A 27,692-nucleotide genomic window follows, 5' to 3' on the forward strand; every position below is an offset into this window, starting at 1 on the left:
GTTGCTTTTGAGCAATGGCGAGTATATCTTGAAGGATCAACCTACCCAGTACAGGTATGGACGGATCATAAGAATCTCATATACTTCACCACAACCAAGGTTTTAAACCGCAGACAAGTCCGATGGGCAGAGACACTCGCAGCCTACAACTTCACGATTACATATCGCAGGGGCTCTGAGAATGCAAGAGCCAATGCCCTTAGCAGAAGGACTGACTACATCGGCCCTAAAGAGGAAAGACCTATAGCCATATTGAAGAAGACTGATGCAGGAATGCAATACAACGAGTTGCTAGCCACAATTGCCACTGTGGAGAACTCGGAGTTGGAAGAAAGACTCAAGAAAGCTTATTCAACAGACGAATGTGCAAAGCGAGTCTTAATAAAAACCGAAAGACTTCTCCATCGATGAACAAGGATTGATCCGATTCAGAGGATTAGTGTATGTCCCAAACAAAATGAGATGCCCGCTAGTGCAAGAACAACACTCGCTACCAGCACACGGCAATCAGGGAGTAACACACACCTTCGAACGAATCACCTGACACTACTACTTCCCAGGTATTAGGAAGCAGGTGGAAACGGTAATAAGAGAGTGCGACATTTGCAGCAAATCAAAATCCAATAGGCACTTGCCATATGGACAGCTCAAGTCGACACCAGTACCAAAGGGAGCATGGAAATCTATAGCTTTGGACTTCTCGTCAAGCTACCACCCTCTCAGGACCCGTTAACAGGAGTAGTATTTGACGCTATCCTGGTTATTACGGAAAGACTCACAAATATGGAATATTTGTGCCATATTTAGAAGCTAGCGATGCTGAAGCACTTGCATACACCTTCCTTCGAGTCATATTAGCTGATCACGGATTACCGGAAGAAATCATCTCAGACAGAGACAAGCTTTTTACTTCGAAATTTTGGAAATCTTTAATGGCACTTCTGGGAACAAATCATAAGCTATCAACAGCTTTCCATCCCCAAACAGATGGTCAAACAGAAAGACTGAATCAAACCCTTGAACAATACCTATGGAGTTATGTCAACCACCAACAAGACAATTGGGTTCAGATATTACCCATCGCACAGTTCGCATATAACAGCGCGATGACCGAAGCAACAAAAGTCTCACCATTCTTTGCCAATTACGGCTATCAGCCAGAGGCATATAGACAACCACGACTGGATGAATCAAGAGCAGAACAAGCTATGATCGCCGTGGAACAACTCAAATCGTTCCATGAACAACTCACGACAGACATCTAATTCTTAAATGAACGATCTGCCGCGTATGCAAACAAGAAGCGCAGTATGGAACCTGCCTTCAAGGAGGGGGATAAAGTATACCTACTCCGGAAACATATCAAAATGAAACGACCAAGCACAAAGTTGGACTTCAAGAAATTGGGACCATTCAAAATATTGAACAAAGTCAGCTCAGTTAAAATTACAAATTGCAGCTACCCAAAAAGTCCAGACTACACTCAGTTTTTCATGTCTCACTACTGGAACCAGCAAGAGGAAATACCCCAATTGCGACTGATACAAAACTTCAACCAGAGTATGAGATTGTTGAATACGAAGTCGAAGCGATCCTAGACAGAAGGTTAGTAGACGCAAAGAAGAGTTTTTCATAAAATGGAAAGGTTATGAACCTACGGACAATTCATGGGAAACGGTCAGAAACCTTAGCTATCCAGAGCTACTTCGCCATCAACACCCAAGTGATCAAAGAAGCCAGGAGACAGGGCCGCGAAAAGGTCCTGGTCGGGGGCAGCACCCTCAGAAACGGCAGTAGAAGGGATGTGCAAGAGAGTTCCTTTGACCTCTGCCTCCCTACACTCCTTCTCCTCTGCTTCATCCAATTCGTCCAAAGATTTCAGACCACGACGCAGCATCTCAACACCGCGGGTTTTGAGAGCCTTCTGCTGTTTGCGAAGACGCATGTGATGGGTATATGCTTCTTGAGCGCAGAGGTGAGCCTCTCGCTCCTGAGATGCCGTCGCTTCCTCTTCTACCTCAAGATGCTCTTCTTCTTTTCGAAGCTTCTCCCAATCAGTTGGAGAAGGGGCACAAGCGTTGCATTTGGAATTGCGACGAGTACATTCACTACAACGATGACTACCAGCAACAACGATACAGAATCAATTGTTGTGAAGACAGCTGGAACATGGCGACATTAGGTTGCCATTCTTTTCAATACGGTCTGCAAGAAGATGACGTTCTTTGATTTTTATGTGTCTACTAGAAGACATGGTAAGCAGCGCAACCTGCTCGGCAATTAAGTGGGCATCACCCTACTTAAGTAAGCGATTCCTTAATCAGCAAGACCTAAGGGACTAGGCCTTTTGGAGGAGGACCTAGTGTTACAGCTATGGTAATGTGACATCATGGTTACAGGACCAGGGCCTAGTAACGTGACGTGTGAGTCACAGGGGGCAAGCGGGGTAGGCTGCCATGTGACGGGGCTAATGGATAGTTGCAGAAACTAGTGGATATTGGATAGTTGAGCTATTCATGAACTATCCTGAATATCTAGCTATCCGCCAACTATCCAGATTACCCATGAGGCACGACACCACTATATAATAAATAGTATTTCCTTAGATAGGAGCTTCGTGCTCAACTCAATATAGTATTCTTTACAATACTGTAACGTGTTACTTGGGAAGCCTTTGTGTCTAATCCCCTGCCTCCTCTGTCAAGTCAACCTTACGCAAGAAACATCATTTAGAAGTCAGCATTACACTTCGTGCTCAACTTAATATAGTATTCTTTACAATACTGTAACATGTTACTTAGAAAGTCTTTGTGTTTAATGCCTTGTCTCCTCTGTTAAGTCAACCTTATGCAAGAAACCTCTGTGTCTTCTATCGTTTAGAAGTCAGTGTTACAATAGTCCCTTTGGAATGACGCCACTATATAAGTAGATAGTATTCCCTTAGATAGGAGCTTCGTGCCCAACTTAATATAGTATTCTCTACAATACTGTAACGTGTTACTTAGAAAGCCTTTGTGTCTAAATCCCCTACCTCCTCTGTCAGGTCAACCTTACATAAGAAACCTCTATGTTTTCTATCGTTTAGAAGTTAGTGTTACACTTCCACTGCTAGGGTGCTAATGGTAAAATGCCTCTAGCAGCTCTATACAGCTGAGGTTTCCTACCGTTTCCTATGAATTGTCTATAGGTTCATAACTGTTACAGCTATGGTAACGTGACATTGGTTACAGGGCTAGTAGGGCTAGGCTCTAGTAATGTGATCTAAGAAGTCACGAGGCTAGCATGGCTAGGCTGAACCATGACTAGGCTAGTGGATATTTGCAGAAACTAGTGGATATTAGATAGTTAAGCTATCTATCAACTATCTAGATATCTAGCTATCCATCAACTATCTAGACTATCCATAAGGCATGACACTACTATATAAGTAGATAGTATTCCCTTAGATAGGAGCTTTGTGCTCAACTTAATATAGTATTCTTTACGATACTATAACGTGTTGCTTAGAAAGCCTTTGTGTCTAATCCCCTACCTCCTCTATTAAGTCAACCTTACATAAGAAACCTCTATGTCTTCTATCATTTAGAAGTCAGTGTTACACTCTGCTGCTAACATCTAATATATTAGTCCGAATGGTAGACTCTTTCCTTCCATAATAGGTATCACATGATCTTATGGTTGGTACTTAGGAAGTGCCTCTTCCTTAGGGACTTCCTAGAATAACTGCTTGTATTCCTTATACTCCACTAGTATTTGCTTTAGTAAGGATGCCTAGGCTAGGTCATTAGACTTGGTCTTGTTAATCCAAGAAATGCATTCAGCCTAACTAACTAATTAGGAAAGGCTAGAAATACATTTTTAATATATATTATGAAGTTGTTGTTGTTAAGTTATTATCTTGTAAATTTCTCAATTTTAGGTGGGAAGTTCAGTGATCGCTTCGCCCGGGTGATCGCTTCGCCTGTAAAATACTTTAAATTATTTCTCGCAACTTTTTAAAACAGCGTTGAGGTGGAACTACGTACAGGGTCCCCTGTTAACAATTATTAACCCAAAGTACGAGTAATGTCCCTTCAGCATCCCCAAGTCTTTTCAGCTACTCTTCGAACAGCGCAGGGAATCCTTCGTGTTTTATAAATGGAGTTCGCGAATCAAGTTTGGACGAAGGTTGCTGCACCGTGGCGTGATACGTGTGTGCATGTCGATGCGGGATATCACATAAACCACATCAAAACAGGCCCCGGGGTCCCTTACCTTTGCGAGCTCGACGAACCTTCCCTCACTTCTTCCTGTAGCCATTTCTGAACTACACTCTTCGCTTCAGATTTCATGCATTAATGTGTCAATCACGATCGTCATTTCCACGATATGAGACGCCAAGGACTGCATATACGAAGCTCTCATGCATCTCTGGGATTGCACATACAATGGCAATGGTGGCGGCAAGATATTTAGGTGTCGAGGTGTCTTTCATACTATCTTTGCGAGAATTTGCAATAACCGTACAGCGTGTCTAGATTTGAGACAGGGTGAGGAAAGAGCATTCAATGAGAGAATTCGCTGGTTCGTCCCAAGCAAACAAACAATTTACTCTGTCACCGCGAATAAGCAAGCGCCTACAATGCGCCTACAATGATTCGATTCGCATAGAATGATTCGCTGGATTTTTCCAACTAGGGGTCTAAATGGAAGGAACCATCGCCCCCAATTTCCCAATTTCTTCCTTCCTATATTTGCCCCTTCAACAACATGTCAATCTTGAAACATACTCTATAAAATAAGGGCAAAAACTCCATAACGTACATGTATAGCGAAAGCGCCAAACAAGCGAAAGCGCCAAAATGATGCGGTGACCAAACCCCCCAACTAAATGTTAAATTCCTCAACAACAAAACATGCCCCATAAAAACGATGAAAGCCAATTAGTGCTAGCTATACAGGCTATGCAAAGCGACCCAAAGTTACGCCTTCGAGTTGCTGCTAGGATCTATTCTGTGGACCACCGCAAGCTAGGTCGTCGTCTAGAAGGTGTACCTTCACGACGCGATATCCAAGCCAACTCATGGAAATTAACTAACCTAGAGGAGTCCGTCCTTGTTCAGTATATACTCGACCTAGCTGCCAAAGGGTTTCCTCCTCGGCTGTCTGTTGTTGAAGATATGGCAAGTCGACTACTTGCAACATGCGACGCGTCACGCGTTGGGTCGCGTTGGGCTTCAAACTTTGTTAAGCGGCATGTAGAGCTCCAGACACGCTTTCAGCGCAAATACGACTACCAGAGGGCTAAGTGCGAAGATCCAGAAGTTATTAATGGCTGGTTTGAGCTTGTGCGTAACACAATTGCAAAATATGGTATCGATGAAGCAGATATCTACAACTTTGATGAGACTGGGTTTATGATGGGCGTTATCTCAACTGCTATGGTTGTAACAAGCTCAGACGGGCGGGCAAAAGCAAAGAAGGTACAGCCTGGTAATCGGGAATGGGTTACAGTAATCCAAGGCGTTAGTTCTCAAGGTTGGGCAGTACCACCATTTATCATTGTTGCAGGCAAAAACCACCTTACATCTTGGTATGAGAATAGTGGATTTTCAAGCGATTGGGTGATTTCTGTTACTGAAAATGGCTGGACTACAAACGAGAGAGGCATGGATTGGATTCAGCACTTTGAGAAGCATACAAAGGCCCAGAGTGTTGGTGGTTATCGCTTGTTAGTCCTTGATGGTCATGAGAGCCACCACTCAGATGAGTTTGAGGAGTACTGCAAGGAACACAACATTATTACGCTTTGTATGCCTGCTCACTCTTCTCATCTACTCCAGCCACTTGATGTTGGCTGTTTCGGCCCGTTAAAGCAGGCCTATGGTCGGCAAATTGAAGATATGATGCAGGCTCATATTTCTCATATTACAAAGGATGACTTCTTTCCTGCCTTTCACGCTGCATTTAACACTACAATGACAGAAAGTAACATTCGAGGCGGGTTCCGAGGGGCAGGGCTTCTTCCATTTGACCCTGTAAGGATGCCTCCTTACACGGGGTACCCTCGGACCCGTAAGACAACGCGGAATAGGCGACATAGTAGTATAGCAGCATAGATGTTCTAGGGTCGGGGTCGATTCGGGCGGCAGACGGGAGTGGATCTACCGGTACGCTAAGGCCTAGCCGAGTCGGACCCCATTTAGGTACATAAGGGGTAGGAAGCTATAAGCTCCCCTTTCATCTTTTTTGTATCCTTCGTAGTAGACCTATAGGATTGCACCGACTCATATCCGACTCGCACTCCCATATGCCACTTCTCGTGATACGGTGCCCTGCGTCCTTACATTATACAAAAAAGATCACGCCTGCCGGGGACGGCCGTACTCAAAGAATATCCCACAACCGGAACGACTCAGGAGAACTGTCGAAACACCACCGACCGCGACTCGGTGACATTTCGAAGTAGAGACCTGATGACTCCAAATAGCCGTGACCCCAGAGAACTCACGGACAGCCAGTGGATCAGGGTTTGATCCTGCAGAGCAAGCTGGTAAAGTCGCCGACGCGTTGGCGCCGAATAGGATACGAGATCCTAAAGAACTCCCTCAAGCACAGAGGCAATTGTGAACAAGAGTGTTGATAGCTACGAGCTACCGGAAGTCAAACTCTTCCGTATCGACTGCGACTCGATACACCCCCGAATCAAGATGTCGCGCAAGACGACACAAAACCCACCACCCGACAATGACGGTCAACCGCTACGAATGACAACTAGGCAAACCGCCACAGCGGGCACGACCGCAGGGCCATCCGAAAGCCCCCCGGATCGCATAGCGAACCTCGAGAACGAGATGCGGGAGCTCAAGGCGATGGTAGCCAGCCTCGTAGCTAGCCAGACCCGAATACCGTCTACGCCACCACCGGCTGCCGACGCCCCAGTGCGCACCATTGAGGCCGACGAAGACGAACAGCCTGCACCGACAATGCGAAACACGCCCGGCACCGTTCGACTGCCACCTGTCGACAATGCGCGCTCTCCTTCAATCCCGGGTCTACCCCGACAGTACACCGTGGACCCTCCGAACCGTTACAAGAAATCCACCATCTCTGAGAAGATTACGCCGCTCAGCGATGGGATAGAACATACCTTTATGCAATGGAGCGCGTCCATTCGGGACCGACTTGTAGTCAATGAGGACCACTACCCTACCGACGTCTCGAGAAGAGCGTTGATATGGGGAACTACGACCGGCCTGGCAAAGAAATATCTGGAACCCCAATACCTATCGGATACGCATGGCTTCCAGAGCGCAGACGAAATGATGGACCTATTAGGATCATATTACCTTACGGGTAATGAGACCGAACAGGCCCGGAACGAATTCGACGATATGCAGATGGGCGAAAAGGGTCACTTACACGAAACCTTCCCCGAGTTCAAAGCCCGCTTCCAAAGTGCGGCGATTACGGGACAAGTATCACAATCGGAGTGGTTTCGGTATATGTGGAACAAGCTCACACCGCAATTCCGCAGCCGCGTGGCGGTCGTGAAGGACCAATGGAAAGGCGATTACCTCACCATGGTCCGAGCCTTAACCGCCTTCGACCAAGAGCGACGCAGGAACGGCGAGTTGAGCTCCCAGTCCAAGAGCGGCGAGTCGAGCTTCCCAGGACGGGCCCGCCTCGGCTCATCCAGGTTCCCGCCTGTGGAGGCCGCCAAGACCCAACCACCGAAGACGACAAGAAGTCCGTTGGGTTCCTTCCAGAGGACTCCTTTCATACCCACCGCCCCCAAGCCGGACATAACAGGTCGCGTGCGGACCGCCGTGCCGGCTGCGTCTGGAAACTGTTTCAAATGCGGGAAGCCCGGTCATTTCCAGGACAGGTGCCCGCTCAACCCCACAGTCAAAGAGATTGACCGCGAAGCCCCTGAACCCGAAGAGCAGTGGGAGGAGGCAGTCGAACTCCAATCGGATGCGTCCCTGGAGGAAAACGACGAGGCCTAGGGAAAGGCTCCTTCCTAGGTCTACGCAAATGTGATCTGCGAGATCTCGACCTACAAGAACTCTTGGGCGGAACCCAGTTCTTAGTTGACACGACGCTGAGTCTGAACGGACTCGGTGTGCAAACGAAGGCTCTCGCAGACACAGGAGCAAACGGATACCTCGTCATCAACAAGCCCTTCGCGCTACGACTGTCGAAGGCGCTTCAGAGCCCCATACGGAAACTGCCCTACTCTGTACCCATACGTGGTTTTCAGCGAAAAATCCAAAGTCACGTATCGGAGTATATTCGGTTGCACTTAACAGTCGAAGGACGCCGAATATATAACTGCCCCTTTGTGCTCCTGGACCTCGGAGCGCAAGATGTGATAATTGGGAGGAAGCTTTTCAGCCGCTTCCGGATACTACTCGACTCTGCAAAGAGCCGGCTAGTATGGCCAAAGGAGTACCCGCCTACTCCTAGCTGGAGCAAGGCTTGCCCTACCACTCGCGCGAAACGTCCATTCGACATCCTTCTCACCAGTCGGATGCGAATCGTAGGGATGCCGCAATCCACCACGAAGACAGACGCCGCGCAGGCGGACGCTCGATGGAAATGAAAGTGATAATTTCGGACTCCGGAATGACCACCGACACTGCCCCGAGTACACCTCAGATCCCAGGGGTACCTTTCTTGCCACCGGTGAAGCCTGTACAAAGCTTCACGCCGGTGCACATCTGCGAGATCGGTGCAAACGCCTTCCACCACGAGATGATGCGAAGCGATGCCGAGTTCTTCCAGACCAGCCTTTACGAGATCGATCAGATCATTCGGGAAAAAGAATCCGAAGAGGATGACGAGACGATATCACTCATCCAGGAGAAACTCCCGCCTGTGCACCGAAAGTACACCGACGTCTTCTCAAAATCGGAATCTGATAAATTACCACCACACCGGGTATACGATCATAAGATACAGCTAGAGGCGCCGTTACCAAACGCTTTCTCCCCGCTCTACCGGCAAGGCACCAAAGAGCTTAAGGCTACCAAGCAATACCTGCTGGAGAACCTGGAGAAAGGCTTCATCGTCAATAGCAATAGCCCCTTTGCGTCCCCTATACTCTTCGTTAAGAAAGCGGATGGCAAACTGAGGTTCTGCATTGATTACCGCAAGCTGAACGGACTCACCCGCAACGATCCGTACCCTATACCGCGCATCGACGAACTACTTGGACGGGTGTCGAAAGCCAAGATTTTCACGAAACTAGATATCCGACAAGCCTTCCATCGCATACGAATGCACCCTGACTCCGAAGAGTATACTACCTTTCGGACTCGATATGGATCTTATAAGTGCAAGGTGCTGCCGTTCGGACTGACCAACGGCCCCGCAACGTACCAGCGCTACATGAACGACGTCCTCATGCAATACTTGGACGACTTCTGTACGGCTTACCTCGACGACATTCTCATATACTCCGAGGACCCTACGGAACATATAGAGCACGTACACAAAGTCCTACAGCGCCTTCGTGAGGCAGGGCTACAAGCCGACCTCAAGAAGTGCGAGTTCAATGTTACCCGAACTAAGTACCTGGGTTACATACTGACCACTTCCGGTGTCGAGGCGGACCCCGACAAGATCGAACCCCTTCGAAACTGGATTCGACCGACCACCGTTACCGGTGTGAAATCCTATCTAGGCTTCTGTGGGTTCTACCGCCAGTTCATACGCAATTTCGGGAAGATCGCGAAGCCCCTGACTACCATCACGAGCCCCTCGGAGCCGTTCCTATGGACTGAGGAATGTGAGAACGCCTTTGAAGAATTACGGCGGCAGCTACTAGCGGTGCAGGCACTACACCACTTCAACCCCGAATTGCCTACGAAGCTAGAGACCGACTCTTCAGACGGAGTCGTCGCCGGCGTGCTATCACAAGAGCACCCGGACCAGCTCTGGTACCCAGTGAGCTTCTACAGCCACGTCCTTACCGGCCATGAGATCAACTGGGAAATCCATGACAAGGAACTCTTCGCCATCGTGAAAGCGTTCGCGAAATGGAGACCTGAGTTGGCCTCTGTTACGCAGCGAGTCGAGGTGTATACGGACCACCGCTCGCTCGAATACTTCATGACGACGAAGGTTCTCACCGCGAAGCAGGTGCGATGGATGGAACTACTATCCGACTTCAACTTCCACATTACGTATACGGCAGGTAAGAATAACCTGAAGGCTGATATTCTGAGCCGAAGAGACCAAGACCTCGTAATGCAACAGAAAGTCAAGTTGGATAGTCGTGCGAGGGTGTTGCTTGGCCCTGCCCGCCTACACCCCCGTATCAGTGCCGAGTTGGCCGACAGTTATGTAGCATCGATCAATGCCATCGACCCCCCAAAGGCGCAGATGCCCTTCGATCTGATCGAGGCACTATGCGTAGACAACCGGAAGTCGTTCGCCGAGACACGCGCGAAACAACCCTTACCGGATGGGTACGCCCTAGCCGACCAACTCCTCCTGTACAAAGACCGCCTATGTGTGAACCGCCACACCGAGCTGTGTACGAAACTCATCCGAGAGGCGCATGACCAGGTGTCGACGGCGCACCCCAGCGGCCGGAGGACCTACCAGTTGCTTGCCCAGAAGTATCGCTGGGTCGGTATGGAAGCGGACTGCATACGGTATGTGCGTAACTGCGCGACATGCCGCCTTTCGCACACCAATGTCACAAAGCAACAGGGCTTTCTACACCCCCTACCGGTACCCGACTACCCTATGCAACACCTTACGATGGACTTCAAGGAGTTCCCAAGGGACAAGCACGGGTACGACAGCATCCTAGTGTTTATGGACCGCCTCGGGAAGAGTTCGGTGACCATACCGTGTTATAAGACTACAGATGCACGACAAATGGCGCAGCTGTTCATCGAATGGATATATCGATTCGGGCACACCCCGGTATCGATCGTCAGTGACCGCGGACCCCAATTCGTGTCATCCTTCTGGCACGAGTTCTGCCGGATCATCGGCGTCAAGATCAAGCTGTCGACAGCCTATCACAAGCAGACCGACGGGCAGACGGAAATCATGAATCGGTATATCGATCAGAGACTGAGGCCCTTCGTATCACATTACCAGGACAACTGGAGCGAGCTCATTCCCATCATGGATCGGGTGCAAATGACCCTTCCCCATGCCTCGATCGGAATGACCCCCTACCGACTCAAGTACGGAACTGATCCGCGCACCAGTTGGGACTGGGAAACCCTGAAAGCCACGACCCCTAGGGAAGTCATGAACCAGAAGGAAGCCAAAGCAGTAGCAAACCGCATGCACTCCGCATGGATTTACGCAAAGGAGAACATGGCCAAAGCACAAGAGGATATGTCTAAATACGCGAATCGACGCCGACGAGCCATTGACTGGGACGTAGGAGACAAGGTTTACCTATCGACCAAGAATCTGAAAAATCACCACCCTAGCCGTAAGCTGGGGCAACAATGGGTCGGACCCTATACGGTACTGGAACAAATCGGACACGCCTTCCGACTAGACCTACCGAAGGGTTCCCAAATACACGATGTCTTCTCTCCAGACGTACTCATCAAGGCTCCGAATAACCCGCTGCCCGGTCAAGCAGCGCCTGAGCCAAGCAGCAAAGTCGTAGACGGCCTAGAGGAGTGGGAGGTCGAAAAGATCCTCGCCGTAAGGATCCGGCGAAAACAACTTCAATACCAGGTATCCTGGGTCGGATACGATCCGGACCCGGAATGGTACCCCGCCTCAAACTTTAAGAACTCCCCCTACAAAATCCGGGAGTTCCACGCGGAGTACCCAAACCTGCCAGGACCACCGCAGGACCTACCCGGCTGGATCACGGAATGGGAGACAGGCAAACCAAGCTACGATCACGAGAGGCACGGCAAAGCAGAGGAAAACAGCGTCGTTGCTACCTACGACACTAAACTAAACACCCTCTAAGCCAGGGCACCCTCAGAGCCGTAGCCCTTGCGGAAGCCACCCTTCCCAAACGTCTCACCGGCGTCGCAACAAGCGGCTACCACCATGAGAGACGAAGGGTCGAAGTGACCCCACGCGAAAGACCACGCCCGAGTTCCCTCCGGCACAGGGCCCGTTCACCCAATCGGGTTCTCCCCATTCCCCTCCTCCTCCTCCCCCCTCTTCCTCTTCCCGCCATTGCGGGGAGCCACCGCAACAGCCCCGGCCAACTTCCCCACCGCCTTCTCCACCTTCGCGACCGCAGTCGCCACGAAGCTCACCTCCTTCCCCACCTTGTCGGTGGTTTTATCCACCGTCCCCAGCAAGGAGACGGCGCGGGCCTGCCCCGCGAGGAGCTTCCCCGTATCCTCCTTCAACCCCTCCACCGCGGCGGTGAGGTCCTACCTAGGAGTCAGACCCAGAACAAGAACAACAGAAAGGGGAAAACTTACCTTGATGGCAGCGAGGGTGGCCAGCCCCTGAATGTACTGCGCCCCCTCAAAGGGGGAGCGCAGGGCCGGCATGGCGGCGCTGGAGAGGTCGGCCACGCGCGCGACCTCCTTGTAGGTCTTGAGGGTGGTGGCCGGGACGGGAGGGGTGGCCGCTTCGGCGGCGACGATGGCGGCATATTCCTCCTCGAGGAACCAGAGAATCTATCCCCAGAAAGTCAGCACAGGAAACCAACCACCAGACCGAACAGCACCCGAGAACTCACCGGCACACATGGTGCCTTCTGCTTCACGCAGTAGGCGCACTTGGAGCTTTTCTCGCTCCAAACGCACTCGTGCTCCATGGGAGCATCGTCGGGTGTCCCAATACGGCGCACGCATCTCATACAGAGGACGCGGTACGCAGCCGGGAGGGCCCCGGGGGGCAGCAGGACGGGCATCTTCGCGAAAAGGTTTCCTACAAAACCGTCAGCCCCAAGCCCAGAAGTTATCACCTACGCGTCGGCGCGCAATCATCACCTACTCGGTCGTCTGGTTTGTTTTGTTTCCTATGAAACAATCAGATTAGTATACAGTATACGAACAAGAGGGGCTACTTACTGGATTCGGGAGGTGGGTTCGTAGGCGGTGTTGTTGTAAAAAGAAGCCTTCGAATCCTGGGTGGAATCGGTTGCTCCATAACAACCGCTTAGAACAATGAATTTCTGAGGAGTAGTAGCGCGCGCACAGTAACTAAGAAACTCGCGACGCGCAACACCACAACTGGATACTATACGGTGCCAACTCGGACCTCAACAACCCGCTTTTATTAGGAACAAAGCACGCTCCGCGATCCATCCCACGGACGCATTCAGCACCACGATCTTCGAACAAAGACTACCTAGACCATACCGACACTCGGCTACCATTCGGTCGGCACACGGAGCCACGCGCTTTGAGGACAAAGCACTCTCTCAAGGGGGGGGGTAATGTAAGGATGCCTCCTTACACGGGGTACCCTCGGACCCGTAAGACAACGCGGAATAGGCGACATAGTAGTATAGCAGCATAGATGTTCTAGGGTCGGGGTCGATTCGGGCGGCAGACGGGAGTGGATCTACCGGTACGCTAAGGCCTAGCCGAGTCGGACCCCATTTAGGTACATAAGGGGTAGGAAGCTATAAGCTCCCCTTTCATCTTTTTTGTATCCTTCGTAGTAGACCTATAGGATTGCACCGACTCATATCCGACTCGCACTCCCATATGCCACTTCTCGTGATACGGTGCCCTGCGTCCTTACAGACCCTGAGAGAGTGATATCTACACTTGATCTTAAGTTAAGGACACCAACGCCTCCAAGCTCCCGCCCAGGTACTGCTCAACCTTGGGTTTCTCAGACACCAAACAACCCAATTGAAGCTATGTCACAGTCTACATTTATTAAAACTCGGATTTCACGCCATCAAAATAGCTCTCCAACCTCAATCTATGCAGCTGTTGACCAGTTTACAAAGGGTGCATCGCAAATAATGCATCAATTAGCACTGCTAAAGGGAGGGGGCGCAAGAGCTACAGGATGAGAGGGATGTTGTGCAGCAGGTAGAGCAGGAAATAAGGGCAAGCCGTGGTCGGAAGCCAAGGGAAGAAACCCGTGCCCGTCGCTGTGGCAAGTGTGGTGAGACTGGGCACAATGCGCGCACGTGTCAGATTGTAATAGACACCTCTGAGGAAGAGGACTCCGAGTAGTTTCAATTGATTTCTAATGTTGTGGTAGATTTATCGCAATGTTTGTCGTGAGGGTAGATAATTTTGGCGCTTTCGCTTGTTTGGCGCTTTCGCTATACATGTACGTTATACCCAGTAAAACAATAAATAAATTCTATATACCCAGTTCCATCCCACGTGACCCCCCCCCAAAACCCAATCCAGAAACCCCCCTGTTCTCATATGAGAACAGGCGGTAAACCCCCCCGTAACCCCCCCGTAAACCCCCCGTAAACCCCTCCTGTTCTCAAATGAGAACAGGTCAATTATGAGGCCTGCGGCAAGTCCTGGCATTGTGCCCAGGCTCACCGCAGGTGCCGCAGCGTGTACGGACTAAGTCCGGCACGGCGGCAACGACTGCCCCAAGCGGCAGAAGTCCTCCATGATGACGGGGCAACCGCCGTTTGTCCCGAGGAGGGCTGCGCCTGGCGTGTCCGGGCCAGCCCCAACGACGAGCAATGGAAGCTCGTCGTTGCTTCAAAAAGGCTGTATGAGAGCACGTACTCTCACTTGAGAGTACGTGCTCTCATTGGCTCGTTAACCTTTCCAAAAGGGGGTTGGCGGGCGACTGGGTAGATGGAGTTTTATTACCCATTTACTGGGTATATGGAGTTTTTGCCCATAAAATAATGGTAAGTCAGAGTCTATCTCGGGTTTCCCGAGCAACAACAAGAAAGTCGTCCTTATTTTAATTTCTTCTGTTTCATTTTCTGCGAGGCATGTTCAATTTCCTATGGCCGCATATGTTTGGCCACCCTCCCTTTTCACCTATTGGCCCGTTTTCTCGGACTCGCTTCTCAGGTTAACAGGAAGAAACAGAGGTATAGTATAATGCGGGGGCTATAAGAAGGAGAGTAGTATCCAGCAATCTAGCGACACATCCATATATAGGTATCCATACCTCAATACGTGCTGTGAAATTGCGGGCACACGACAGTATCCTGTTTTTGGTTTGTGTTCGGATACTCTATTTACTGTACTGCGGTGGCGGCCTCTCATATGGCCTCGCCTAGGTGTCAAAAGCGAGGCGACCCCTCACGACTCGGGCGCTGTCATATATCACTTTTTATTATTACGCTCGCACATTAAACCCCCAAGAACCCAATTCCTTTCCAATCTTTCAGTAATCGCGAGGCTGCCTTCGGACTCCTGTGCATTGATTTCGAGGCAACGAAAGACTCGAGTGAGCCTGAAGGTTGGGTAATTGGGCTAAGGCTGCAGAAAAACGCAGAAGAATCAGCCTTACTATAGGACTGGGTTTCCCGAAGCATTTCTCACTGCCCTTCAAAGTGTGCTCCTCAAGGGCTCGGTGAAGCTGCCCAAGATATGCTGGCAGATCTATTCGCGGGACACCAGCGCATGACCAGGCGCTGACTCGGCATACGCATTCTCGAAGATACTGAGCAATCAGACTCCAAAGCATCAAAACCCCCAACCCAGCTTCGCAGATTGAAGGCCCGTCTGCCATTAAGAACTGCCTCATTCCAGAATCTGGCATTGGGACTCCAAGACCCGAACGCCTTGCTGGCCTATTCTAAACGCGTGACTTCTGAACCCTATAGTGGGTCGTCCATAGGATTGGTGGTGACAGACCGCCAACTCCAAAGCTCCGACGCCGGGATTTAGGAGTCACCCCTTGCTTCGGGTTTCTGGACGCTGACACTTCACGATGTCGTGGCGAGGCAACCAGAGTTCTCCCGCCGAGGCGCTGTCACACCGCCGTCGACAACGAATCGCAAAAGACGCATCGTGAGGTATGTCAGACTTTCCGGTACGACGCCACGGTTGTGGGGGCGGAGCGCGGATGGTCGACAGCAGTTGGTCAAATCTGGCATAGTTCATAATCCCCAAATGTCTCGTGAGAGACCCACTAATGGGTTCGCCCCGCTAGCGTCTCTATAGCGCTTCATCCCACCGTTCCCCGGACTAGTTCGACTAGGCGCCAGCTAGCGACTCTGTCGATTGGCTAGACGCGAATTAGCTATAGGTTCAGCGCCCTTCGCAATCCGGGCCTCTATCTGCAACTGGGTGGCAATGCCGGAATGCTTGGCGAACTGGTGGAAGCGACCTGGAGGAAGTCTCACCCGAAACATGGGTTGTGCGAGCTTTTGTCGGCCCCTTACGCGGCTTAATACGACGAATTGGGGCGGAGAGAAAGGGTCGAGGCATTTCGTTCGACACGAGAATCCGTGAGGCAACCAGAATTCCTTGTTCAGGGTGGGGGAGATGACCACTTGGTCAGACACACCGAATAGTGAGGACGTTTCTCAATATTTGGGCCGGAGCCCCATAATTTAACGGGAGGCTCCGGGTTTGACGCGGCGCCACAGCATAATGAGATATTGAGGCATGTGTCGATGTTGAGAGGAGGTGGCGAAATTAGCGTGAGTCGGGTAAAGCTGGGCGTGCTATTTAATGCCAAAGAAATAGGGGTTGGCAGCTCTGGTGGTAATATCTTCTCCTGTGCAGTAAGTATCTGGGACTTGGAACTTGTAGCTTGGATATATCGCCACTGAGAGGATGCATACGATCGATGATGCATGTCGCCCCTGACTTGATTAGTAGAGACGCGCGGAGATTACTAAAATGCTTCCGTGGGTGCCGGCATGGGATGACTGAGATATGTATCACATTTACTAAAAACAGTTAGTAAATGTGATACATATCTCAATCGAGCCCCTAGATCCGATTTGATTTGTGGTCACACTTAGGCTTTACTGTATATGCTTTCTCCTTATTCACACAAAATCTCATGTCCACAACGACAACAATTTGAGACAGAATAAAGAAACCCATTCTTGTAAAACAAAATATATGTCTGCCTCTCCTGTCACGACCCTCCCCTTATTCGCCCTGATTCACTATCTCGCAATTGTAGAACTCACAGACAGTGCCCGTAACGTAACCCGTATCTCGAGTTGTTAGAATAAGCAAAAAGCAATATTTCAGCCTCGCAGCGAACTGTGTATGGTATCCACATGGTGGCAAATTTTCCCCATACACACATACCGCCACTGACTAAGCCACTTATCTCCGACTCTGTGCATAAACCAAGTCGAGCCACCACAGCTATCAGATCGTGGCTGGAGTCTCAGATTGCAGTTTACTGGCTGCACCAAGGCTCCCAGAACCAATGGAAGCGTTTCGCACACGACCGTCGCCGGGGCACCCTGGCACGGCGGCTGTATGCGCGGAAGATGTGCGGTGGAACGTTCCGCCGTGGGAGTTGTTTGGTGTATTCAACGGTTGCGGGGTTTTTATATTACGCAGCTGCTGATTTTTTCCTTGCTGCGTTCGCGGGATTTTGAGGATAGCGTAGTAGGATGAGTTTCTTGTTCCAGAGAGTACGCCGTAGAGTCACGCCCTTGGATCCGAGATAGAGTGAGGAAAGTATATGGTATCTGCACCCGGTGACTGCTTCTATGAGTCTTTTTATGCGCATGCCCCGATAATATCCAATGGTTCTCATCGTAGAAAACGTTCTTCTCACATGTAACAGCCCATCCACTCACCGCGCGACATAGTTGAGAAATCAAATCTCGCACCACCTTCCTATATGTGACGAGTTACAAAAATCATTTGCGACAGATCAACAGGGGTTTCGCCCGCAAAATCCAGGCACAATACAACCACGCTACAACCTTAATCTCGTAGAACCCCCCCCACAGCCCCCACAGCCCCCACAGCCACTCCAGTGCACCTTTTATAGTTTGAGGCATCCAAACCAAATTAACGCCTAGGCAGACAACAAACACCACGGCCTATAACCGGCCCGAGAACTGGCGAGAGACGGGATTCGAAAATCCGCAGTAAGGCACGGCACTCCGCCATTTCTACAGTAGAGTGCATGCCTACCTTCTCCCCCCAGCCGCTTCCGCAGCCTCGTTTGTTTCGCCGGTTTCGTTTCCAAATTCCGCCAGATACGGATGGGGCACTCCGAATTATCAGCCGCAACCCCCCCCCACCCCGCGCACCGGTTCGCGCGCGCAGTCATGCACCCCGCAGAAGGCTCGTGGGATGGAAGCCTTTGGAGGTTTGGGGGTGGCTATGGGGACGACTACCTGCTCAGCCGTTTCGTAACTTAGCGTTCTTCGGTTAGGGTGTGGATGAGATGGTAGTCAGCTACGCCGTATAGAGTACACCACCACCTCTCCCAACCAACCCAGCGAGTCGGCCTGATCGTGATGCTTACGGTAATCATGACAAACTCTTGACACCGTCAGCCGCCCTCGGTGAGAGAGAGATGAAGAAAGGAACGTGTGACTCCCCTCCAGCTCATCAGTTGCCTAGACGCCTGCGGCGCAGCTGAACGCGTTGGAGGTATTGCGTATAGCGCGGTGTTGGCAGGTGAACCGTTTGATGGGGGAGCACGCGCATCTTATGGCCTCGAGATAGACGGCCTCCTTCCCAGCCCTATGGACTGGCGCCTAGAACTTGGAGCTGACGCGATGGGGAATGATTGTTGCTGGTAGCTACTGTTGGTGTCTTGAGCTGATAATCCGCAGGCGCGGTTATCGGAATAAGCTCCACTACGCTTGCGCGTATCAGGTGTTATTAACCATTCATTTTGGGGGCCGTTTCTGATTCGAGGGCCGTTTCCGATTCGGGGGCCGTTGGTTGGAGTTGGGAGGGATTGGAGCTCCAGAAGGATTCGGCGAGATTGGAAGGATTGGCGTTGGATGTTTTAGTTGTGTACAGTATTTCTGGTTGGCAAAAGCTCGCTATCACATCTGAGATTATGCACTGGTATTTTTATGGCGGAGGCTTATTTTATGGAGACGAGGCTGGCCACCCACAGCGCTTAAGGTTGGAAGTGTTAGCGACTGAGCAGCCCTAAGAACCGCTTCATTCGCTTCCGACATTATGCATTGTGGCGCTGTGTGATGGCGGCGGATAGGATGGGTCGGGATGGTGCAGGTGATGCCGGCGGCCGTGCTTGGACATGTTGGTCGAAAACGCTCACCGAGATGTTCCATTAGGCTGACCATGCTGACCATCCTTGTTAGGGCGGGATGTTATGGATCCTATGGCTGTTTGGCCGCCCACGCTATGCCCCAGCCCCAGCCTATGCAGGCCCTGTTCAACCAATAGTAAAGTCACATTGTCTATTTCGCTCCTATTGGCTTGGCTGCTGGGTTTTGCGAACTACCTGCTAAAAGTTACTCCTCGTCATTTTACCTAAAAGACCTCATTCCCATACTTCAGTATTGCTGTTTCCGACCTCTATCTGTCGCTATATTGTTATTGTTTTATTCTCATGTCTTCGGGCCTTCTTAATTGTTGAGGTTGAGCATTGATCATCCCACTCTACGAGTACCTGGCGTATACTGCTATGCACCTCGCCTCCCCCGCTCTCCACGTTCATAAGCAGCAGCTTAATGAGCACTCGCGCTATCTCCCCTCGCAAATGTCAACAAGGAACGCGATCGACGCAAACGCCACCTTTCAGAACAACTGGATTAAGTTGTTGCGCACGAGACGTGGCTCGTCAGCGCCATTATTGAAATGCCCGTATTGCCATGACCCGCCGACATTTACGGAGGAAAATGATCTGTGGCATCATGTGAAGAAGACCCATGCCGTTCACATTCCTAGGGATGAGTCGCGCGTAAAGCGTTTCCGGGATGAGGTCTTGGCGAGATCTAGGGCTCTCTCAAAGTACGTGGGAACAAAATTCTATGGGGGGAAATCTCGACCTCGGGGATATCTAATGGGCTATTATTAGTGATTATGTGGAACGCGGCGCTGATCTAATGAACAGGAAAGAAGCCACTTCACCAGAACCCCCAAGGTTACCCACCGATGGACAGCTGACCGCAAGCAAATTGGAAGACCTGCAGAAGGCGGAGCTAGCAAGCAGCAATGCGGCGAAGCGGCAGCCTGTGATGAGTAATACGTTTTTGGCAGACGAGCAAGATTATAAAAAGCAAGCAATCGGCCTGGGCAAGTGCCCGTCGTCGTCTCACTCACAGGGTTCTAACCCGCCGCGCTCGCAAGCCTTGCCAGCCTCTCGCAGAGCCGCATCTTCTCCCACGCAAGGCAAGGCCCGAGACTCTATGGAATTTTTGTCGCGTGGACCTACCACTTCGGGAAAGCGTCTGTTTAATCCGTCCGAGCCGAGTTCGCCTCAAGCCCAGAATGTAAGTTCACCGGGCGGAAGCGCTCAAGCGCGACCTGCTCATCAGATCCGCAAGCGTCTGTCAAACCCACAACATGTGGCTGCCACGGCCACGGAGAAACCGGCGCCGTCCTTCGCCCGGGGAACCCTGCCCGGAGACATCCTGATGTCTGGAAACCCCCAAGGTCCTCAGGGTGCCCAGCTGTCCTCACCTACCTTTGACCACACTCGGATGGTTAGCCAACCAGAAACACGCCCCATATCTCAGGAACAACTAGTAGCTGAGGTTAAAGGAATATATGTCGGACTAGTAATGGTCGAGGGCAAGTGCATCCAAGTAGATTTAAAGCAAGCTCAGCTCGCAAAAGAAGCACCACGTGGCACCCAACCCAAACTGAATAATGAGCAGTATCAGGCCTTAATCGCCTTGCATAGGACTTTACTTCACGAACACCACGACTTTTTCCTTGCATCTCAGCACCCTTCCGCTACGCCTGCTGTTCGACGCCTGCCACTTAAGTATGCTATGCCAGCGAGACTTTGGCGCCATGCCATCCATAGCTTCCTCGAGCTTCTCCGCAACAGACTTCCCGCGTCTCTCGATTATATGCTCGCCTTCATATATCTAGCTTATTCTATGATGACGCTTCTTCTAGAGACTGTCCCAGCATTCGAGGATACGTGGATTGAATGTCTCGGCGATTTGGGTAGGTACAGAATGGCGATAGAAGACGACAACGTCAGGGACAGGGAGGTTTGGGCCCAGGTCGCCCGACAGTGGTATCTGAAGTCCGCCAACCGCTCCCCCATCACCGGACGTCTATACCACCATCTCGCAATCCTAGCCCGTCCCGACGCGCTCCCGCAACTCCTCTACTACGGAAAGTCCCTCGCAGTCCCCATCCCCTTCACTGCAGCCCGCGAGTCCATCATGACGCTGTTCGAGCCAACACTGAACCCAGTAGCCGGCAAGCCCCGCTTCTCCGCAGTCATCACCGCAATCGTGCGCTCCCACGCCACCATCTTCACAGGCAAGTCCCTAGATACGTTTGAAGAGACCCTCGGGGAGATCAAGGGCAATCTCGACGGGCACATTGGGCGCATCACCAAGAAATACCTCGAACAGGGGTACTACATCGCCATCAGCAACTGCATCGCCCTCCTCGGCTACGGCGCAGACGACAACCCCCTCGCCCTCCTGCTGAAGCCCCAACCCACCTCCGCCAACACCCTCATGACCGACGCCAACGCCGACTCCACCCCCACCCCCGCCCTCTCCGCCACCTTCACCGCCTCCCTCCGCCTCTTCACCCAAGTCGCCAAAATCCACCTCGACCGCATAGGCGACATTAATACCCTCTCCTTCCTCCACGTCACCCTCGTCTTCATCCGCCACCTCTCCCGCCACCCCGCCGCCGCTTCCCTCATCTACCCCCACTTCCCATGGACGAACCTCGTCCGCGCCCTCAACGCCCTCACCGTCCTCTACCCACCCACACGCGCCGCCATCGAATCCCCCACAATCCCCATCCCGGACTCTGGTCCCTCACCCGCCCGCCAAGAAACCACACCGCACACACCTCCTCCTCCCACCGCACCGCTTGACCCGTCGCAGCTCGACATTGCAGGCGCCCACGACGCCGTCGCGCCTGCGAAGGACATCTTCCGCCCCTTCCCCGAGGAGTTCGCTATGCAGGGCCTTGGGTTCACGGCGGGGTACTTCCCGGAAAACTGGTTCGCGAACGAGAATGTCGAGCCAGAAACGCATTACCTCGAGGCAGAGAGCATGCGCTCCCAGCACCGCCCCGAACGCGTACTCTGGCTCGGCGTGCAGATTGCGAGACTAGCGCCGGAGTGGATGGGATATAGTAGCGTGGATGGGTATACGTTTTCCGTTGGGGAGAAGGCCAAGGAGTATGTGGGGGGTGATGAGGAGGGCGAGAGTGGAAGCGGCAGTGGCAGCGAGTACGGCGACGAGATCGATAGCGACCAAGGCAGCAAGGCGAGGAGCGAGAGCGAGACGCTGACGATGGACGTTGATGATCGACTAGTGAGCGAGCAGGGCGATGAGGGGAGCCTGTCTTTTTTAGATATGCGCGATGCTGGGAATACTTCTGGTGGGCTGGAGGCGGGGGACGCGGTTGGAGATGTTGGGTAACATGGGTGGGGGTGGGGAGGGGGTGTGATTGGGGGTATGGGATTGGCGGGTGGGAGGCGCGGGTGTGATTTAGGTTTATTTTATTTGCAGCTATTTTTAAGTGTTGGTTTTGGGTTGGGTGCGTGATATGTGTGTGTGATGCCGTGGGGCAAGTTCATGTAAGAAGAAAGCTACGGGCCGGCGCGCACTCATCTCGGATACGTTTTGACGTAATTACCCAAAGAGGAAATTCAAAGCTACTCCTCCCCCACATCCATGCCCAACCGCCCCCCCCCCCCCCACCCCCGGGGCCCAAGGGAAGTATGCGGCTAACTTTGCGGTGTATCAGCGCCATGGAAGTGGCGGTTCCACCAGAGTGCGAGGCCATCAGACTAGTTCTTGAAGTTATCTAGGCTCGGCTAACTCATTGAGAACGAGTTATGTTCCAATTATCGGGAGAGCTACCGTACAAAATATTTGTATGGAAAAAGGATGCTTGGCCCCGATATCAGCAGGTATAAAGGACACACTACGGACTTCGTTGCCTAGGTCTTGTAGAGTAGAAAAGGGGGATGAAATGTATTGACTTCCGTGCCCTGCGGGCATGGAGTTCCAGGCCCGCAATGGCCATCCGACAACTCCTCCCCGTCAACCATGCATAGTGAGAATCACGCAAAGTCGAGCATCAGACAAGCAGTGAATAAAGTCTAACAGTTTATTGGATCGAGCTACCACTATCTATTTCCCCCCATAAACAAACATAGTAAAATGGCGGTTGAAGCCCTACTCCTTTTTCCTATCCTGGAATTATTCTCCCTACCCAAAGACGCCGCGTGCGTGGTTAAAACGCTGGCTCAGTAAATCCGAAAAACGCCCGTCTAATGCTCGTGTTGAGTACATTACGTCGTGCTAAAAGAAGAGGCGCACGCCTTACTCAATAGAGTCGACGGGGCTGCAAGTGCAGAAAAGGTTCAAGTCTCCGTATGCTAGTTTGTATGTTAGAAATGCAACATGTAAAAAGGGGGGGGATGTAGACTCACAATCATCCAACCTCGTCACAGTAGGCCAGAACTTCTTCTCCTTCAACCACTCTGCTGGGTACGCAGCCTGCTCGCGTGTGTAACTCCTGTTCCACTCGCCCACAAGCAAATCCCTCTGCGTATGCGGCGACATCGTCAGGACATTCTCCCCCTTGGCCACACGGCCCTCCTCCACATCCTTAATCTCCCCGCGAATCGCAATGAGCGCGACCGCAAAGCGGTCCAGCTCCTCCTGGCTCTCCGACTCCGTCGGCTCAATCATGAGAGTGTTCGCCACGGGCCAGCTCATCGTCGGCGCGTGGAACCCAAAGTCCTGCAGACGCTTGGCAATGTCGATAGCCTCAATTCCAGCCGTCTCCTTGAAGCCGCGAACGTCAAGGATGAACTCGTGAGCGCAGCGTCCTGCGTCGTTGGTGTACAGGATCGGGTAGTGATCACGCAGACGCGACATCAGGTAGTTGGCGTTCAGGAGAGTGATCTTGGTGGCGTGCGTCAGACCGCGGCCGCCCATCATCTTGACGTAAGACCAGGAGATGGGCAGGATGCTTGCGCTACCCCAGGGGGCGCCGCTGACGGGCGCGATGGCGTGCTCACCGCCGGTGGCAATGAGAGGGTGGCCGGGCAGGAAGGGTGCGAGGTGCGACTTCACACCGATGGGGCCGACACCCGGTCCACCACCGCCGTGGGGAATACAGAAAGTCTTGTGCAGGTTAAGATGGCAGACGTCAGCGCCGATCTCCCCGGGAGAGCAAAGACCGATCTGGGCGTTCATGTTGGCGCCATCCATGTAGACCTGTCCGCCGTGCTGGTGGACCAGCTCACATGCCGCCTTGACCTCGGGCTCGAAGACACCGAAGGTGCTAGGGTATGTGATCATGATAGCCCCGAGCTGGGCGCTGTGCTTCTCGCACTTAGCCTTCAAGTCGGCCATGTCCAGGTTACCGGTCTTGGTATCACACTTGATCGTCACAACGCGCATGCCTGCCATCGCAGCCGAGGCGGGGTTGGTGCCGTGCGCGGAGACGGGGATGAGGCAGATATCGCGCTTGGCGCCGCCCTGCTGCTCGTGGAACTTGCGGATGACACGGAGACCGGCGAACTCGCCCTGTGCTCCGGAGTTGGGCTGAAGAGAGACGGCGTCGAAACCGGTGATGGTGGCGAGGTCCGACTCGAGCTCATCGATAAGAGTCTTGTACCCCGTGGCTTGGTCGACGGGGGCGAATGGGTGGATGGATGAGAATTCGGGCCAGGTGACGGGGATCATCTCCGTGGTGGAGTTAAGCTTCATGGTGCAAGAGCCGAGGGGAATCATAGAGTGGGTCAGCGAGAGATCCTTCGACTGGAGGTGGTTGATGTAGCGCAGAAGCTCGGTCTCAGAGTGGTGAGAATTGAAGACTGGGTGGGTGAGATACTCCGATGTGCGGATGAGCGGCTTTGAGGTCTTAGCAGTCGTGCCGTTGAGCTCCTTGCCGATTTGGGAAAGCTGGATATCTGCCTTCTTTGGCGCAAACTGGGTGAAGATGGAGAGGAGGTCTTCGAGATCGTGCCCCTCGATAGTCTCATCCAGGGTGATTCCAATACGGCTCTCATCGAACATTCTCAAGTTAATCCCACGCTCCTTGACTGCCCATGAGAGTACCTCTTGAGCCTTTCCGTTGCCAACATTGACAGTAATAGTGTCGAACAGCGCCCTGCCCTCGTCATCCTTGCCTCTTGACCCCGTCTCGAAGCCAAGTCTCTTGATGCCCTCCTCGAGGATTCTAGTGCAAGCAATGGTCCTCTCAGCGATAGCCTTGAGGCCCTTTGGACCGTGGTAAACGGCGTAGAAGGCACTCATGTTGGCCAAGAGGGCCTGAGCTGTGCAGACATTGCTCGTGGCCTTCTCACGTCTGATGTGCTGCTCACGAGTCTGGAGAGCCAATCTCAGTGCGCGGTCGCCGAGTCTGTCCTTCGACACGCCAATGAGGCGGCCGGGGATCTTGCGCTTGTACTTCTCAGAGACGGAGAAGAATGCCGCGTGAGGTCCACCATATCCGAATGGGACACCAAAGCGTTGCGCATTTCCGAAAGCGATGTCTGCGCCAAACTCTCCGGGCGGGGTGAGAACAGTAAGGGCGAGCAAGTCCGTTGCTACACTGAGTGTGGATCCGTGTCCGTGGACGATGTCTGCCAAGGCTTTGAAGTCCTCAACTCCACCTTCAGTATCAGGATATTGAACCAGAACACCAACGAGGTCATCTCCAAGCTCGTTGACACGCGCGCTGCCATCTTTCAGCACGTCTCCGGTCTCGATTTTGATACCGAAACCATCGGCTCTGCTCTGCAGAACGGAGACGGTCTGTGGGTTCACAAGGTGACTAACGAAGAAGGTCTTGTTTGCTCTCTTCTGCTTCGAGGCTGGAAGCATGTTCATGGACAATGTCATGGCCTCAGCTGCGGCAGTTGGCTCATCCAACAATGAAGCGTTCGCAATAGGCAACGCGGTGAGGTCAGATACCATGGTCTGGAAGTTGAGAAGCGACTCGAGACGGCCTTGGCTGATCTCGGGCTGGTATGGCGTGTAGCTAGTATACCACCCTGGGCTTTCCAAGACATTACGCTTGATAACTTCTGGAGTCCTCGTTCCAGCATATCCGCAGCCGATGTAGCTGCGAAGGATCTTGTTCTTCGAGGCGATTGATTTAAGGCGTGTGGTGAGTTGCGACTCGGAGTACCCTTCCTCATTGATAGGAAGGTTATCCACCATGACGCCCTTGCTTGGGCCATCGATCTTCAGTTCCTTCGCAGTAAGGATAGACGACGGTACCACTGACTCTACGAACTCATCAAGGCTCTTTACGGGTGGGTTCAGAACCTTGAGCATCGCCTCAGTCGCCGACGGGGTAGGTCCGATATGCCTCCTGGCAAAAGAGTCAAGTGGTGCAAAGACATCACGTTCCTCCTTTGGTGATACTGCCCGGTATGCTGGGTCCTCAGGTGAGCTTTTGTAGTAGGTTCGGAGACCAGCAGAGGCTGTGGTTGTCACAGAGAGTGGGCACTGGTTACTAGCCCACGCCCGTGATCCTCTGGATAAGGGAGCTCTGGGCCGAGAGCTCGAGGTCAATTGGCGCAAATTCGTGCGCATGGCACCTCGGATAGCTGCCATCTTGAAGATAGATCCCCTACCGGGTTAGAAATTCTTCGGGGGTGGTGAAAATGAAGCTGTGGTAGCGTCTCCCAAAAGTTTTAATCAGCTATGCCGCCGAGGTACCTCGTACGCCCCAAGATCCACGAGGATCTGTGTTGTGAGAGAGGACGATAGCGGGCTCAGATCTTGCAAATAGTGAATATATGAGGGAAGAGCACCCTATATTGTCAAAATATAGTAGGAGAAGGGGTTGGTGGGCTTAAAAGGAAAGTCGGGTTAAAATCCTACGGGCATCGGGAACTTGATATTCTTATCTCGGCACCAGCCGTCGGTCTTCATCCCCCGTTATCGATGACGGGGAATTTTCTTAGCGGCTTGGCGCTACCCTCCAAGTGTCAGCCTCGCCCGCAAGGCTCCAGCGCTCTTCTTTTTTTTTTTTTTTTTTTTTTCATGTGCGTCGCAATCCGGGGAAAGATGGAGTAGCTGAGATGGTAATGCATATTTTATGTCTCGCTATGTTGACAAAAATCCGGCATATCACGAAGTGCTATTTGTGTATTGGTTGAAATGGGGTGGAACGCCGAGAATGCCACATGGGAACGCACAACAACGCCGACGGAAAGGAACCCCGAGCCCATTCAACATTCAACGGATAAACGCACCCGCAGAGAATTACTAATTGGGGAGAGTGACATATATATATGTATTTGTGTGCTGCTCCAGTTCTGGGATTTGAGCCTGGCGGTTCTGTGAGCTGGAATATACCTGGCCGGACTTGCTGCATCGACTCTTATCACACCACGGCAGCTTCAATTTCTGAAAATTATTGGGCGTTCCTAACAGTATATGGTATATTCCCCGCACCTTCCACCGCCAGCTAATATTCTGGGCGCAGTCTTAAATGCTCATCTGATCTCATGTTCGAAGCCTGAGCATGAACCCCGTAGCTAATAATTTGCCACAAGTTCACATATATGCAGACCAGCGCATCCAAAAGCCTCGAAACAGAATTCCCCAAAAAGCATTAGAAGTAATGCAGTAAAGAGATGTTTCGCGGAGTTGAAAGACCTGTTTCGAGGAATAAAAAGTTACCAGGTCGATGCTGGTGTAATAGTCT

General features: G+C 51.9%; 3 protein-coding genes across 3 annotated transcripts; 1 reads left to right on the forward strand and 2 right to left on the reverse strand.

The window, feature by feature from the left end:
* Window positions 1–12,098: 12,098 nt before the first annotated feature.
* Window positions 12,099–13,318, reverse strand: VC83_04914 (uncharacterized protein; the record flags this gene model as incomplete). Its single annotated transcript, XM_024468540.1, has 6 exons — window positions 12,099–12,362; window positions 12,414–12,614; window positions 12,677–12,867; window positions 12,909–12,958; window positions 13,011–13,142; window positions 13,302–13,318. 6 exons carry the CDS (start codon window positions 13,316–13,318, stop codon window positions 12,099–12,101), a joined length of 855 nt encoding a protein of 284 aa, XP_024323963.1.
* Window positions 13,319–17,847: 4,529 nt separating this feature from the next.
* Window positions 17,848–22,435, forward strand: VC83_04915 (uncharacterized protein). Its single transcript, XM_024468541.1, has 2 exons — window positions 17,848–19,811; window positions 19,915–22,435. The coding sequence occupies exons 1-2, from the start codon at window positions 19,486–19,488 to the stop codon at window positions 22,427–22,429; spliced, it is 2,841 nt and encodes a 946-aa protein (XP_024323962.1). The 5' UTR covers window positions 17,848–19,485; the 3' UTR covers window positions 22,430–22,435.
* Window positions 22,436–23,113: 678 nt separating this feature from the next.
* Window positions 23,114–26,828, reverse strand: GCV2 (glycine decarboxylase subunit P). The gene is made up of 2 exons (XM_024468542.1): window positions 23,449–26,828; window positions 23,114–23,394 (listed from the first exon to the last, which is right to left on the reverse strand). Exons 1-2 carry the CDS (start codon window positions 26,591–26,593, stop codon window positions 23,339–23,341), a joined length of 3,201 nt encoding a protein of 1,066 aa, XP_024323961.1. The 5' UTR covers window positions 26,594–26,828; the 3' UTR covers window positions 23,114–23,338.
* Window positions 26,829–27,692: the final 864 nt, after the last annotated feature.

This window comes from Pseudogymnoascus destructans, assembly GCF_001641265.1.
Source record: "Pseudogymnoascus destructans isolate 20631-21 unplaced genomic scaffold scaffold_11, whole genome shotgun sequence".
Taxonomy (NCBI): domain Eukaryota; kingdom Fungi; phylum Ascomycota; class Leotiomycetes; order Thelebolales; family Thelebolaceae; genus Pseudogymnoascus; species Pseudogymnoascus destructans.

Bases quoted from the DNA above. Each gene is read 5' to 3' on its own strand.
- VC83_04915 (XM_024468541.1), top strand. From the start codon at position 19,486: ATGCACCTCGCCTCCCCCGCTCTCCACGTTCATAAGCAGCAGCTTAAT. The intron at 19,812-19,914 runs GTACGTGGGAAC...TCTAATGAACAG, and splicing joins AGATCTAGGGCTCTCTCAAA to GAAAGAAGCCACTTCACCAG.
- GCV2 (XM_024468542.1), bottom strand. From the start codon at position 26,593: ATGGCAGCTATCCGAGGTGCCATGCGCACGAATTTGCGCCAATTGACC. The intron at 23,395-23,448 runs GTGAGTCTACAT...CATACAAACTAG, and splicing joins TGTGACGAGGTTGGATGATT to CATACGGAGACTTGAACCTT.